Source organism: Mustelus asterias, chromosome 7, assembly GCF_964213995.1.
Source record: "Mustelus asterias chromosome 7, sMusAst1.hap1.1, whole genome shotgun sequence".
Classification (NCBI taxonomy): Eukaryota; Metazoa; Chordata; class Chondrichthyes; order Carcharhiniformes; family Triakidae; genus Mustelus; species Mustelus asterias.
In genome coordinates, this window is record NC_135807.1 from 96,141,209 (window position 1) to 96,156,968 (window position 15,760).

Consider the following 15,760-nt stretch of genomic DNA (forward strand, 5'->3'; position numbering starts at 1 on the left):
ATGGTTGTTTGGCCTTATGAGACTGTTGGTGCAGATACGATGGGCCCAATGGGCTCCTTCTACGATTATCTCCTTGCGGTGCCACTATATTTCGTACCTAAAAATAGATCTTGGCCAGATCTTTGCCACCACCCCATGTATTACAAAGTAAATGTTTGTTTGGCGAGCCAGGCCCCTTCTCATTTTGTGCCCTTCCAAATCAAAAATAGGATTGGAAGACTTTGTGGCATTGCTTTCCATATTGTTTCCAAATCCTGAAACAGAGAAGGGTAATAAGTGAAGCAAGAGTCAATGAAAATGCAAAGCCCTGTACGTGGAAGGATGTGAGCAAACGCTGCAGCTTGCAGCACGGGTATTTTTGCTATCGTGGTACATGAATTGAAAACCAGGCTGAGTATCTGTTTAATGAAAGTTTTAGAAGACTAGGTATAGAGTGGAGGTACAATGAGAAATTGTATAAAGAAAATAAATGCCATAGAAGAAATGAAGTGTCCAACTAAGCAAGTGCAAATGACAAAAGCAAGAAGACTTGACATCTTGCCAACCTTTTAAAAAGCTATTTCACAGCACAATAGCGTTGTGAGCAAAGGGATGCAACAAGATACTCAGCACTGATCTACGTGCTTTTTGTTTCTTTTGATACCTGCATATATTGTTCTACATCTCTTGTTGCACCTTTCTCCAAGAGTTGGAAAAGAAATGTGTGTAATATAATACAATCAAATATCCATTTTGACTTTTTTTAGGTTTCATTGCCTCAGACATGACATCAAGGAATTCTAGCACCCAGCTTTGGCTTATCACTCATTATCATGAGAATGGTTCACTCTATGACTATCTACAGCGAAATGCAGTGGACACTGTAGTTTGCCTGAATTTTGCCTTATCTATAGCCAATGGTCTGGTGCATATCCACAATGAAATTTTTGGGACTGAGGGAAAGCCTGCAATTGCACACAGAGATCTGAAAAGCAAAAATATCTTGGTGAAAAAGAACCTGCATTGTTGCATTGCTGATCTTGGTGAGTATTAGTCCTGTCCTGTCTTCAGATTGTTTTTGAAGTACAGTTTGGCAAAAATGCTATATTAATTAATTTCTGTTTTTGTAGGGTTAGCAGTGACGCACTCTCAAACAAACAATCAGTTAGATGTTGGGAATAACCCTAAAGTGGGCACGAAACGATATATGGCACCCGAAGTACTTGAAGAATCTATTCAGGTTGATTGTTTTGATGCCTACAAGCGTGTAGACATCTGGGCATTTGGACTTGTATTGTGGGAAGTAACTAGGAGGACATTCAGTAACGGTGAGCATTACGCTAACTAATCTTCCAAATCTCTCTCTCTCACAAGGCTAGACTTCTGAATCAAGTTGAATTCAAGAAAAGTAAATTAATTGAAATTATAACTTTTTGTCTTAAGTAAACAAAATAGTGGTGAGTTTAAATATTGTTAAAGTTGAACCTTTATACAGTTTAGAGTTGCATATATCCAGTAACCTACTCAATATTGTAAAATCTTAACCTGCAAGTTGATTCTAGCTAATATTCTATAATCAGGAATCAAAACTAAAAAGTCCTCTTCCCAAAGGATCTTCCGTGGTTATGGTTCTTCCACCATCACCACTGTAAATTTGCTGGTTCCACCATTGACCATGGCCTGTAACTCTGAGCATGAGACCCTTACCTGGGCCTGTAGTGAGTTGCAAAAGAACAGGAGCTACCATCCTGAGGTGTCTCTGCTACCCTAAGTTCAGGAATATTCATCTACAAATGCAAAGCAAGGGCTACATGGATGTGCACATCTGCAGACTTCATGGATAGGCATTCAATTGAAGACTGGATGCAGAGTAAGAAAGACTCACGTAGGATTTTTATATCTTCAGGGTATCCCAAAATGCTTTATAGCTTAATGGATTACTTTTAAGTGTAGTTACTGCTGTAATGTAGAAAATACAGCAGCCATTTTGTGCACAGCAAGGTTCCCACAAACAGTAATGCAATAATGACAAGGAAATTATTTTGGTGAGTTTGGTTGGGAGTTAAATATTATCCAGGGCAAAAGTGAGCCTAAAATACTGTATAGAAAATAGAAATCCTGGAGTTCAATCCCTATACGTCTATACTTGTTCATTTTTAGTTGGAGTCAGCAATTGAAATGCTGGCCCAATTTTCTTCCTGTCCAAGTTCAATATTAGTATTCCTGATGTCGCCCTGGTAAGATCAACTAACTCAGCACAAAATTCAAATTAAATTTGGATTTGCACAATTATGCTGAGCAAATCAGTCACACAACGATTAAACCCACTAAAGCGTTGAGAGCTGTGTGCAAATATCTGTTGTTCACTTGGCAACTGTCCATACATTTAAATAAGGGGCATCACCTTCAGAGCATAGGACTTAGGGAATAGGTCATTCAGCCCTTCAAGCCTGCTCTGTCATTCGATAACATCACAGCTGATCAGACTGTCGTCTCAATTCCACTTTTCCTGCATAGCCCTTGTCTATCAAAATCTACCTAACTCTGCCTTGAATGAGTTCAATGACTCAGTCTCTCAGAATTCCACAGACTAATGACCCTCGGAGAAAATAAATCTTTTAATTTCCATTTTAAAAGGGAGACCTCTTATTTTAAAACTGTGCCCTCTAGTTCCAGTCTCTTCTGTGAAAGGAAACATCCTCCTCATATCCACCCTATCAAGATCTTGTCTATGTTTCAATAAGATCATCTCTCATTCCTCTAAACTTCAGTGGCAATAGGCACAGCCTGTCCAGCTTTGTGGTGGGACATTTTTGGGCAGTTCTTTAGAATGGTGATGCTCCTTCAGACTTTGACCCTTCACAAACATGAGAGAATAACTCTAGACTGGACTGTGGACTTTTCGACAACTATTATTGGTAAGGTTCAACATCACTAGAGGGCAGATCAGACAGGATGAATTGTCTCTCGCCCAAATTGGAACCTCTAGCTCCTGCATGCACCTCATCATGAGTCTGGCTGAACTTCCTCTGGTGTAATTGAGTCAAGCGACTAAGCACCTTTGACTCAGGAATATATTAATTTCCAAATGATCAAACGTTTTGATATTGTAGCATTGTCTGCTGGTGTAAAGTTTTAAAAATACACTATTTCAGAAGAATTTGGGGTTTCTGCTTAACCACCAATCATTATCACCACAGGCAGTGGTGCAGATATTTCTAGGGCTGTCACTGGCGAGAAGGCCTGAGGCCACACCATGACCTCCCTTGTGAACCTGTGGCTGGAGGCATCACCCAGCATGGGAACCCCAGAGCCAAAGGCACTGCCTGCTTTGAGAACCCAGGGGTTTCACCTGATCTGAGAACACTGTCATCCAGGGCATGCCTGCCATGTAAGCCCCAGGTGCCTGGTGCATCATCTACCCTGAGGAGCCTGGGGCCAGGGGCCTCGTCCACCCTGAGATCGGGGGCCTCGTCCACCCTGAGAACCCTGGGGCCTCGCCCAACTTCAGAACCCCAAGGTCCTGGGACATCACACCCCTTGAGAACCGATCAGCATTAGATATAGCCATCTTGGTCCATTTTGTATTGTCAGTTATTTAGGATAGTTTTGCCACTCTATGTCTTCCAAATTCGATGTGCTTAGAAATTTAATTCTTCCTACTTTTTCAGGTATTGCGGAAGAGTATAAACCTCCATTCTATGATCTGGTACCAAATGACCCTAGTTTTGAAGATATGCGAAAAATTGTATGTGTGGAACAGCAAAGACCAAATATTCCCAATAGATGGTTCTCGGACCCTGTGAGTTCAAATCCTTTGTGGTGTCATTTAATTTGTTATTTACCATTTCATTCCAGCATTCTTGTTCATACTGCCACATCTGTTCTATCCACTTTTCACTTCAATATGCCCTACTCATGCATATCCTGGGGCATTGTCCCCTCCCTGGAGCAGCATGATGGTGCAGTGCTTATCACTGTTGTTTAACAGCTCCAGGGACCCAGGTTCGATTCCGGCCTCTGGTGTCTGTCTGTATGCAGTCTGCATGTTCTCCACGTGTTTGCATGTGTTTCCTCTGGGTGGTTCGGTTTCCTCCCACAGTCCAACGACATGCAGGTTAGGTGGATTGGCCACGCTAAATTGTCCCTCAGTTTGTGAGTGTGTACGCTAGTGATGGCTCCTAGAAATCATAGAAACCCTACAGTGCAGAAGGAGGCCATTCGGCCCATCGAGTCTGCACCGACCACAATCCCACCCAGGCCCCACCCCCACATATTTTACCCACTAATCCCTCTAACCTACGCATCCTAGGACTCTAAGGGGCAATTTTTTTAACCTGGCCAATCAACCTAACCCGCACATCTCTGGACATCCTGCTGCCAAACTGGTGCTAAGTGTTGTGCTTTGCACTCCTTGAACCCCACCAGCAAGGCCGAGAGGAAGGGTCCTGACTCTTGGCACCCCAGAATCCCGATTATGTATATCCCCCCCCCACCAGGCATGTGCCATGGAGAGGTCACTTCTGCTCAGGTAAGTTAGGTGGTATAGCATTAAGACCTAGATCTTTGCCCGTGGCAACCAAGTCCACTGTGGGTTCAATATCCAGTTCTGCCATGACGGACAGGCTTCCTACAGTATCTAAGCTTCCTCAGTGATGGTGTTCTTTCATCCTAAAGTGCAATTCAAAGGGGTGTTCCATCTATTTCTCCAATTGTTTATTGCAGTTGGTAATTACCTCTCTCTTTCATTTCAATGGAGTTATTTTCTTTGCTCATGGAGTAGTTAGTTGCCTTTTTGATCCTTTGACACATGTCCTGACATTCCCTGTGTCGAAGGACATTTGGATATTAAGGCATAGTTGTAACCAGTAGCCGTTGGCACATCTTTGTGTCTTTGGACTTTACTTCAAGTGGCTCTTAGTGCATTGAGTTTTCTCACTTGGACCTCCCTTGTAACTAATGACAGCAGGCCACTTGGCTTCAATAACCGGTTTCATTACAGTGATGTTAACTTAGAACTAGTCAGCATTTATACTCTCTTGCTTTGCATGTGTACAGAGAGTGATATTGTAGATGATGTCTGGAAGTATATTCCATTTCACTACTGCACTGTGGGGGAATGACAGAGAGCGCCTGTTCAATCGAGTCACGGAACTGTTGATTCTTACCTGGGTCGGCAGTATGGCTGACGTTAATACAAGGATGCCATTTCTGCTTTGAATTAAAAATCTTCAAGGGTTGAATCCGAACCCTGATGCACACCAGGGTGTGATCTGTATCACATTCAGCTCTGTGGTAGCTGTGTGTATTGAGAATGCTATTCAGAACAGTCTATTGATGATCAGATCCAGCTTCTGCCAACGCCCTGATCTTGGCATGGTTTGTTCAGAAGATGTTAGTTACACAAAGTTCATGATAGCAGCATAGCTCAATTAGTCCGAGGGTCATGCCTCGTAGTCTTCCATTAAAATTCCCAGGGAGGTAGAACATTGGCACAAGAATTAGGAGCGGGGTAAGCCCTCAAGTCTTCTCCGCCATTCAATAAGATCATGGCTGATCTGTTGGAGTCTCAAACTCTGCTTTCCTGTCTGCCCCCATAATCCTTGACTCCCTTGTTGGTCAAAGACATGGAAGCACAAGTACTCATGAGGTTAACTGGTCTTAAATGAGTTGCAAAGCAGATAGAGTGAACATATTCTGAACCATTCATAGGGTTTCTATCATTGAGAATAGCAAGTTCCTTACTGCAAATCTTGCACCTTGTTCATATGTTTGCACTGAACTCTTCCCCTGCTAGTGTAATGCTTTTCTTTCTTGATCTGCTCTGTGAGCTTGCGCTCTTGAAGGGAGGTTACATTAATATTCAGCCTATGAAATTCCATGTAGATCACAGCTGTCTTGTGCATTATTGACCAATTGCAAATTGTCTTGTCACATCTGGTGTACAATGTCCTGACGTTCATGCATGCCAACCAGAGTTGGCACCTTCTTTCTCTTTCTTTGTTTCACTTGTTTGCCTGGTGCAATGGATTTTGTTTACTAGCCAAGCAGAGACTCTTAGTTCCCAGCACCTGTTGAAGCAGGTGGTCAGTGGCACGCCCACACCTTATTGGTCGGGGGCTCCCTAAGATAGGGGCAGTTGACTGGTGAGACACGATGATCCCTCCCACCATGGAAGACAGCCCATAGCGCACATTCCCTACGCTGCTCGAGTTGGGCTTATCACTGGGATCTGCTGTCTCCAGTGTTCTGTTAATGCTAGCGAAACTAGTATCCTCTCCCCACACAAGTTGGAATGGTTGCAACTATCAAAGCACCTTCCTGCAGGGCATCATGGGAAAAGTTATTTGCCCATCTTGCCCTTGTCAGACTGCAGATCCTGAGTGTACCCATCTACCTTGAATCCCAGTACGGTTTCATAACTGGAAGTTCTACAAATGGCTTGATCTTCAGTCTGGCAGCTGCAAGAGAAATGGCACGAACAGAGGAGGCCACTATATAACTGCAGATATCCACTCCATCTGACGAAGGAGCAGCGCTCCGAAAGCTAATGGCATTTGCTACCAAATAAACCTGTTGGACTTTAACCGGGTGTTGTTAAAACTCTTACTGTGTTTACCCCAGTCCAACGCCGGCATCTCCACATCATGACTTTATCGATCTCACCCAGGCATTCGACCAGAGGCCCTCTATTCAAGCGGCTGGAGAAAATTGGCTGCACTCCTAAGCTGCTCGATGTGATCTCCTCTTTCCCATGTCAGCATGATGTGACAGGGCAACATCGAAACTCTTTGCAATCCAGAGCAAGATCAATCAGGGATATTGTTGTCTTTGCTGCTGCCATATGCCTTTGGGTCATCTACACAAGGGGTTTGCTTGACATGCCAGAACTGATAGAAAGCTGTTTAGCCTTGCTCGCCTGAAATCCAAGACCAAGGTGCACCAAGTCCTCATCAAAATTGCTCTACACTAATGATGCTGCACTAGTATTCCATACTGAGGAACACTTTCAGCAGAAAATGGGCAGAATCCTGACCACCAACATCAGGAAGACAAATTGTCCAGGATGTTGCCATACTGCCATCCATCAGCGCTGACAGTGTGAGACACTGGAGGTTGTTAATAGCTTCACATGCCTAGACTCTGAGATCACTAGCAAACAGTCACTGGTCCTGAAATCTGTAGCTTTGCTATGCATCTCAGATGTATCTTCAACAACTCGGCATGGTGGCACAATGCTTAGCACTGCTGTCTCAGCGCCAGGGGCGCGGGTTCAATTCCGGCCTCGGGTCACTGTGTGGAGTTTGTACGTTCTCCCCATGTCTGCGTGGGTTTCCTCCAGGTGCTCAGGTTTCCTCCCACAGTCCAAAGACGTGTGGGTTAGGTTGATTGACTATGCTAAATTGATCCTAGTGTCAGAGGATTAGCAAGGTAAATATGTCCGGTTATGGGAATAGGGCCTGGATGAGGTTGTGGTCGGTGCAGACTCAATGGGCCGAATGGCCTCCTTCTGCGCTGTAGGGATTATGTGATTCTAACTCTTGGCAGGACATTGACATGGTCACCAGCTTCGATGTCCTGGAGCATGCTAATTCCATCACCCATTGCTAAGCCAATGACTTCTGCACTGGCTCATCCACATTCATTGCATTGATGGCAGCCAGATACCTAAAGAACAGCTGTACCGTGAATTGGTCATTTGGTCACAACCTCCTGGGCTTCTAGCCCTCCGGTACAAGGACACATGCAAATGGGATATGAAGATGGCAATATTGACACTGACAGGACATCAGTCGCTGATGGCCGTGACCTCTGGAGGCTGATTATTTGCAAGGGCATGGGAAGCAGTGAGCAGAAACAAAAAGTTCAGCTGGCTGAGGACAGAGCGCAGAGAAAACAGCGCTCACTGTCTTCCTCTGCAGCCAAATGCAGCAGAGACTGCCATACCAGAGCTGGGCTCCTGAGCCACAGAGGTAATGCTTAACACAGAGTTGGCCTTCGAGACACAAACCATCATCTTACAAGATGGCAGGGAGCCACATACAGTATTCGTAATCTCCTGAATGCAGTGATGTTCTTTTTCATCTTCTGCTTTCTCATTGTCATCTATGGAATCTCACTGAAACCCAAGCTTCTCTTTCTGATTCTTCCACGTTGACTCCTATATTTCAACTTTGAATCGATGTTCCTACTGATCAAGTTGGCTTCCCTTGATTCAACCCCTTTGATTTCCTGTGCCATCCCTGGCAGCCACCTGAGATTAGTGTTGGATCAATTTAATTGCATAAAAAGGGGACATGACCGTGTTTTAAGACCTTGTTTCAAAATCTAGGTAGAGCATGCACCTAGTATGTTCTGGCTAATTTTTCCAGTACTACAGCAGACCTTAAAAGGCTTGCTGGAGACGGCTAAAGAAATGATACTGAAAGTGTTTTTTTTAATGATTAAAAACTGAAAATGCTGGAAATACTCAACTGGTCCAGCAGCAGATGAGAGCTATACTTTCAGGCCAGTGACTTTTCATCAGTTTTTTAAACCTTTTTGGTAGAACATGGAGGAGTAAAAGTGCACCTCCCAACTCCACAGCAGTTCTGTGAGCTGCTGCCAAGATTACTTGGTCCCCTGCTTTCCATCTGGGTATGCGGACCTACCCTCCCCCCACTCTCCATCTGGGTACGCGGACCTACCCTCCCCCCACTCTCCATCGGGGTACGCAGACCTACCCTCCCCCCACTCTCCATCGGGGTACGCAGACCTACCTTCCCCCCACTCTCCATCTGGGTATGTGCACCTACCGCCCCCCTCCCCCTGCGCTCCATCTGGGTACACGGACCTACCCTTCTCCTCCCTCTTCCCCCCCCCCCCCCCCCCCCCGCCTTCACTCTCCATCTGGGTACACGGACCTACCCTCCCCCTGCTCTCCATCTGGGTATATGGATCTACCCTCTCCCCACTCTCCATCTAGATGCGCGGACCTAGCCTCCCCCTGTTCTCCATCTGGGTACGCGGACCTACCCTCCTACCGCTCTCCATCTGGGTACGTGGAGCTACCCTCCCCTTGCTCTCCATCTGGGTACACGGACCTACCCTTCCCACCCCCCCTACTCTCCATCTGGGTTTGCGAACCTACCCTCCCCCCCGCTCTCCATCTGGGTCCACATTGACCCCCTGCTCTGGACCCCAATCATGGCCCCATTACACAGAACACATAGAAAAGCTCTGGGTCTAAATACAGCGAAGTGACTCCAAATTGTAAAAAGTACCGACCAAATGGTAAACATGGTGGTAGAGTCTTTTTAACTTTCCACTTGAAGTTGATGTGTAAACTGACACTGTTTTGGTGCACATAACATTGTAATGTGTACACGTACTACAAATTTAGAAAAGGTTTTAGTTTTTTATTGAAAAATGATGTGTATCTTAGTTTTGCGACAAAAGGTTGGCTGTATCTTATATTATTCTCATTCCTTTCTTTTAGACTCTGTCTGCTCTTGCCAAGCTGATGAAGGAGTGTTGGTACCAAAATCCCTCTGCGCGGCTCACTGCGTTACGCATCAAAAAAACTTTAGGAAAAATAAGCAATTCATTAGAGAAAGTGAAAATGGACTGCTGAGCTGAAGATGAGCACTGATGTTACCACTGTTCAGTAAATATGACCAGATCTGCAGGATAGAATGAGACGCAGATTTCACACTGCCCATTATTCTGTTTTCGCAGCCAATACTTGGACATTGTCGTGGAGTGGCAACAAGGACGCCATGGTTTGAAATGGCAGATGGATCATTCTCTTTAACCAAACCACTTAACGGTGGCTGTTCTGTTTGATACAGATTAAATCAGGCAGCAGCTTCATGTTCACCTGGTGCTCGCTAAATTTGAGTTCTTTTTGGAAGGGGAAGTTTTGCACTAAATTTCTTTTTTATTTTTGCATTGCTGTACAATTAATCAAGTAAGTTGCAATAGCCCTGACCTGTATATTGATCTTCAGCCAGTAAAATAGCATGCAGATTTTCATCTGAAGAGGTAAGACTTAGTTGCTTTGTTACAGGAGATACTTGAACCATCCAATGGTTATTGTATTTGAATATTAAAATATGAAAGTGCTCCTATCTTTTATGTGAAAGGAGCACATATTCACCAACTAATAATGGTGGTGCCTTGGCATTTATGAGCTGCAGTTAACTTGTTTAAAATTCAGTTAAACAAATGGACTAAGGAGTACTTTCCACAGTAGTATGTGTATCTGTTTAAAACTAATGTTTGTTCAAATTGTATACTTTGTTGTTGTACCCAAGGTTTAAAATTATTTTTTATAAGATATTTTATCATGGTAGGAAGTAACATTCTTGTCATTTTGATTTGCTGTTTGGAACTTGAATGTTTTTGGGGGGGGGGTGGGGGGAGGCGGGGAAGCATAGGAAACAAAAGAACAAAGACTTAAGTTAATCTGTGATTATACTTATAGCTAACTACCGTTGAAAAGGTGTATGGTTTTTCTTAATATGCAAGTGCCCAGCTATTTAACTTCAGCCGTCAAAGCACTATTCAATGATTAGTGTTTTCTTGAAAAGTTAATCACGCTAAGTAGAAAAAAAAACACAATTACGATCATGTACATGTTGTCAGAACACTAAATGGACACTCGTGAGAGCATTGTACAGGAAGGGAACAACAGAAGCTAACGCTAATTATTTGCGTGTAACCTCATCAAAAAATCTGGAAATTAGTCTCAAAAATAGTTAAAAATGCAATGTCCATTGAAGAGAATTGTTCCCCTGAAATACTGTAACACTAACCATGTGTGCGAGTCTTTAATGTAAATGTATGCAACCTGCTTTGCCTTTTGTTATTGTGTGTTTTAATTTGTGCAATGGGCCTCGCAGAGCGCTCAATTTATTATGTAGTTTTAAACAAAAGGGCTTACTGGGCTATTTTATAAGTGAAAGTAAGTTGCATTTGTAGACAAAAGATTTTAATTCATTTGGGACATCTGATTAGCTTTACCATTTGGTGAATTATGCAACGAATAGCTTATACCATTCTTACACTGTAATACTTTGCAGTACTTCAGTGTTTTTCAGTTTTTGGAACAGCAATAATTGAATATTAAAACCTAGTATTCCTGAGATTGTTTACGTACAGAAAAAGCATTATCTTAACCTATAATGGCAGTGATGTAATTAAAGTCTGTACTACACTCATAACCTGGTTGCAGTGTCTATTTAACAGTAATTCCTGAAAAACTGATATTTATGAGCAATATTGAAGCTACTATGTCACTTACATTTTTAGCAGTGTTGTATTCTACACTGCAACAACTATGGTTTAAGTTTGTGTTCATATGTGAAGAAAAATATCGTTTTAGCCTTAATCCTTAGAAAACTGGTGCAATTTTTCACTTTTTAAAAAAAACATCAATGTCAAAAAATTTCAGTTAAATTCAGAAAATACTAATAAAGAGATGTCCTATGTGTTCCTCACTTTGGTATTTGTTTATATTATTCAGCATCAGATGCCTTGCAAAATCATTTTGCAGTTTAATGATATTTTCTTTATGATGCTGGGAAGGTTCAGTTTGAGACTCTACCATGTTTTGAAAGCTACATCATTAGCCATTCTGCAAACCCTGCTGAGAAACAAAACAGATACGAGCAACAAAAAAGCAAACCATTTCTCTCAAAACTAGCTACAGGAGAACCCAGTATTAGGCACCAATTTTAAGATTACTGGTATGATAGCCTAGTCAACAGCAGTCAACATAGACTTGGAAGGGGAGAATTGAGCCTAACCTTCCTGAAATAGATGCGGTGTAGATTTGCAAAAGTGATTTTTCTCAAGTTTTAAATGTAAGACTTCTGTGTTACATTTAAAGTCGTGGACTCCTGGGTAAAATGTTAGGGTAGGAAGATTTACAATAGAGGATTTACATCAAGTAATGGAACGGGGGAAGTGCTGAATGAGATGCCTCAATGTTGAATGGTTTTCATATACATTAACTTGCATTTTGAGGCGCAATCCAAACTTACCTAATTTGCAGATTTTACTAAACTCGACTACCCACCTGAGAATTAGAAAATAAGTTGCGCTAAACATATAAATGGACAGAACATTGGCAGATGGAACATAATGTGGGCAAAAGTGAAGTGCTGCACATTGGAGAGGGAAAATAGGTGATACAATTATTTTATGAATGCCGTTGATACAGATAAATCTTGCATTCAATCAACATGTCCAACCAAAGCAGAGTAGTAATTTTGTTTTCAATGAAAGCTACTTACTGTTTTAAATTGTTTCCAGTTAGTTGAAAGTTGATGATGCTTAATCTGTTCTCGGGTTGAGCTTTTTGTCTATGGCTCACTGGATATTAATTGGACTGTCCAACTAGGTGAAGTGCTCCATAATGTCAACTTTGTTCTAATTAACATTTGGTGGTTTCCTGTCATTTTTTTTGTTTTCTTGGTATTTATGGTGAGTCCCATTCTTTAAGCTTGATTGTGGATTGAGATGTGAGAACTCCAGATGCTGTGTTAGCACACAGAATGGTTGTAGTGACTGGTTCCATGAGTTGTCTGGAGTCAGGTAAGGTTTCACCTATTTTTGTTGTCACCATTGACTGGAGGATAATCTTGATTTGAAATGGTTCTATGTTAGTCTTTGCTCCATTTACTGTGGACTTTGCTGATGGTTTAACTGATGGTGTCCACAAAGGGAACAGCTTAACCCATAAAGGCAACACAGCCAAGTTACTGCTGCAGAAGGGGTTCTAGACATGGGTACTAGATGGCATCTTTAAGGATCATCATTAGAAAATCTTGAGTCCTGTTCTCAGCATGATACCAGCTAAGATGGTATATATTGCTAAAATTTGACTGAAGAGGACACTGATACTTCTTTTGGGTTAATAGGGTTTGTTCTTTGTGAATTTTCTGCCCTCTTAAAGCATTGACTCCTTGCTAGGACATGATTGCATGGATGCTGGTTGTCTTCCAGCACTCAGTGGATTTAAAGGTGAGTTTTGATAGGTAAGTAGACCATTAGTGTCATCAGAACGAAGTCTGATCCTACTCTTAATTTGCCATCCACACATGCACTGATGTGGATGGCATGTGTGGAATAGTGGCTCAATATCGAGGCATGTTGGACACCTTCCAACCCCAAAGGTATGAAAATTCAAGAACACATCAAGATCTTTAAAAAAAGGGTCTCCAAATTAACTGAAAAGGATGAAAATTTCCGAGATGATACTGGACTAGGAAAGGTCCAAGAACTTAAACTGGGGATCCTATCCATGAAAGGAAATACACAAAGATTCTGGGTTTATCCAAAGTTGGATGGAGAAGTAAAGATGGAAGTAGATACGTAGGATCCATACAGTGCAGAAGGAGGCCATTCAGCTCATCAAGTCTGTACCGACCGCAACCCCACACATCCACCCCGCCAATCCCCCTGACAGGATCAACCTAACCCACACATCTTTGGATTGTTGGAGGAAACCAGAGCACCCGGAGGAAACCCACGCAGACACGGGAGAATGTGCAAACTCCACACAGACAGTGACCCGAGACAGGAATTGAACTGGGGTCCTTGGCGCTGTAAGGCTGCAGTGCTAACCACTGTGCCACCATGCTGCCCGGCACGGGAGCTGCTGTATCACTTCTCCAAGAAAACATACGATCAGAAATTTAAATGCTTACCACTGAAACTTTCAAATGTAATCCTGCAATCTTATGCAAGGTAGTACTTCCACTGAAGGGATATATCATAGTTCAAGTAGAAGTTAATGGCACACCCGCAAATTTGCCTCTGCACTTAAAGGGAAATTTTCCTGCACTCTTTGGAAGAGCATGGTTACACAAAATCAAGATTAACTGGGGAGCAATTAGCCAATTGATTCACATCAAGAACATGCTAACAAAACTTCTGAGAAGTATAGTAAGGTGTTTGAGAATACCCTAGGTTCCATGACTGGAGTGGAGGCAAAGCTCAAGATCAAACCTGATAGCATTCTGAGATACTTGAAGGCAAGAACTGTAGCTTATGCAATTAAACCAAAGGTAGAAGAGGAACTAGAGAAATTAGTCTATGATGGAGTGATTGAATCTATAATGATGTTGCCATTTATATTAATAATTTGGATGAGAATTTAGGAGGCATGGTTAGTAAGTTTGCAGATGACACCAAGATTGGTGGCATAGTTGACAGTGAAGAAGGTTATCTAGGTTTGCAACGGGATCTTGATCAATTGGATCAGTGAGCTGACGAATGGTAGATGGAGTTTAATTTAGATAAATGCAAGGTGATGCATTTTGGTAGATCGAACCAGGGCAGGACTTAGTTAATGGTGGGGTGTTGGGGGGAGTTATAGAATGAAGAGATCTCGGGGTACAGGTTCATAGCTCCTTGAAAGTGGAGTCACCGGTAGACAGAGTGGTGAAGAAGGCATTTGGCGTGCTTGGTTTCATTGGTCAGAACATGAATACAGAAGTTGGGACGTCTTGTTAAAGTTGTACAAGACATTGGTAAGGCCACACTTGGAATACTGTGTACAGTTCTGGTCACCCTATTATAGAAAGGATATTAAATTAGAAAGAGTACAGAAAAGATTTACTAGGATGCTACTAGGACGTGATGGTTTGAGTTATAAGGAGAGGCTGGATAGACTGGGACTTTTTTCTCTGGAACGTAGGAGGATATGGGATGATCTTATAGAGGTCTATAAAATAATGAGGGGCATAGATCAGTTAGATAGTCGATATCTTTTCCCAAAGATAGGGGAGTCTAAAACAAGAGGACATAGGTTTAAGGTGAGAGGGGAGGGATACAAAAGGGTCCAGAGGGGCAATCTTTTCTCTCACAGGGTGGTGTGTGTCTGGAACAAGCTGCCAGAAGTAGTAGTAGAGGCAGGTACAATTTTGCCTTTTACAAAGTGTTTAGACAGTTACATGGGTAAGATGGGTATAGAGAGATATGGGCCAAATGCGGGCAATTGGGACTAGCTTAGTGGTTAAAGGGGAGGCATGGACAAGTTGGATTGAAGGGCCTGTTTCCATGGTGAAAATCGCTCATCATAGTCATAGAGGTTAAGTAGTCCTAATTGTCCCAGTTATTAAATCTGATGGTTCTGTACATATGAGGGAACTTTTAAGATGACGATAAATCCAATACTGAGTGTCGACCAGCACCCCTTGCTACTAGTTGAGGACTATTCACTGGACTGGCTGGTCAGCAGTTCAGCAAGATAGACTTGTTCCAAACATACATCCAGATGAGAGTGACAACTGAGTCACAACCATTGCTAACGATTGTTACCCACAAGGGATGGTTCCAATAGAAGAAGCTACCATTCGGAATAACGTCAGCAGCGACCATATTCCAGAAATCAATGGACCAAATCTTAAATGGCCTCACCAATGTCCAGTGTTATTTGGACGACATTCTAACCACAGGCAAAACTTGGAGGAAACACTGAAGTGCCTAGAGAAGTACAACCTCTGAGTGAAGAAAGAAAAATGTGAATTTTTCAAATCATCCATCAGTTATCTATCTAGGTCACGTAATAGACAAGGATGGCCTCCACAAAGAACCAAAGAAAATGACAGCGATCCTAGATGCACCAAGACAACAGAACAAGTCACAGCTGCGATAATTTTTAGGATTAATCAATTATTACGGGAAGTTCATCCCAAATCTTGCAAAACTACTAAAACCACTTCATACTTTTTTGTGTGCTAACCAACAGCGGAATTGGACAAAAGTATGAGAAAAGTGTATACAAAGGAGT

At 42.5% G+C, this 15,760-nt stretch overlaps 1 protein-coding gene across 5 annotated transcripts in view; it reads left to right on the plus strand.

Moving 5' to 3' along the window:
* Positions 1-11,453, plus strand: part of LOC144495865 (activin receptor type-1-like) — a 70,474-nt gene extending 59,021 nt beyond the window's left edge. For all 5 annotated transcript variants that reach the window (XM_078216528.1, XM_078216530.1, XM_078216531.1 and 2 more), the window contains 4 exons: positions 747-1,022; positions 1,110-1,307; positions 3,651-3,781; positions 9,458-11,453. In XM_078216528.1, coding sequence (XP_078072654.1) covers positions 747-1,022; positions 1,110-1,307; positions 3,651-3,781; positions 9,458-9,592 — 740 coding nt within the window. In that variant the 3' untranslated portion in view covers positions 9,593-11,453. The remainder of the gene's footprint in view (positions 1-746; positions 1,023-1,109; positions 1,308-3,650; positions 3,782-9,457) is intronic.
* The last annotated feature ends 4,307 nt before the right edge of the window (positions 11,454-15,760 follow it).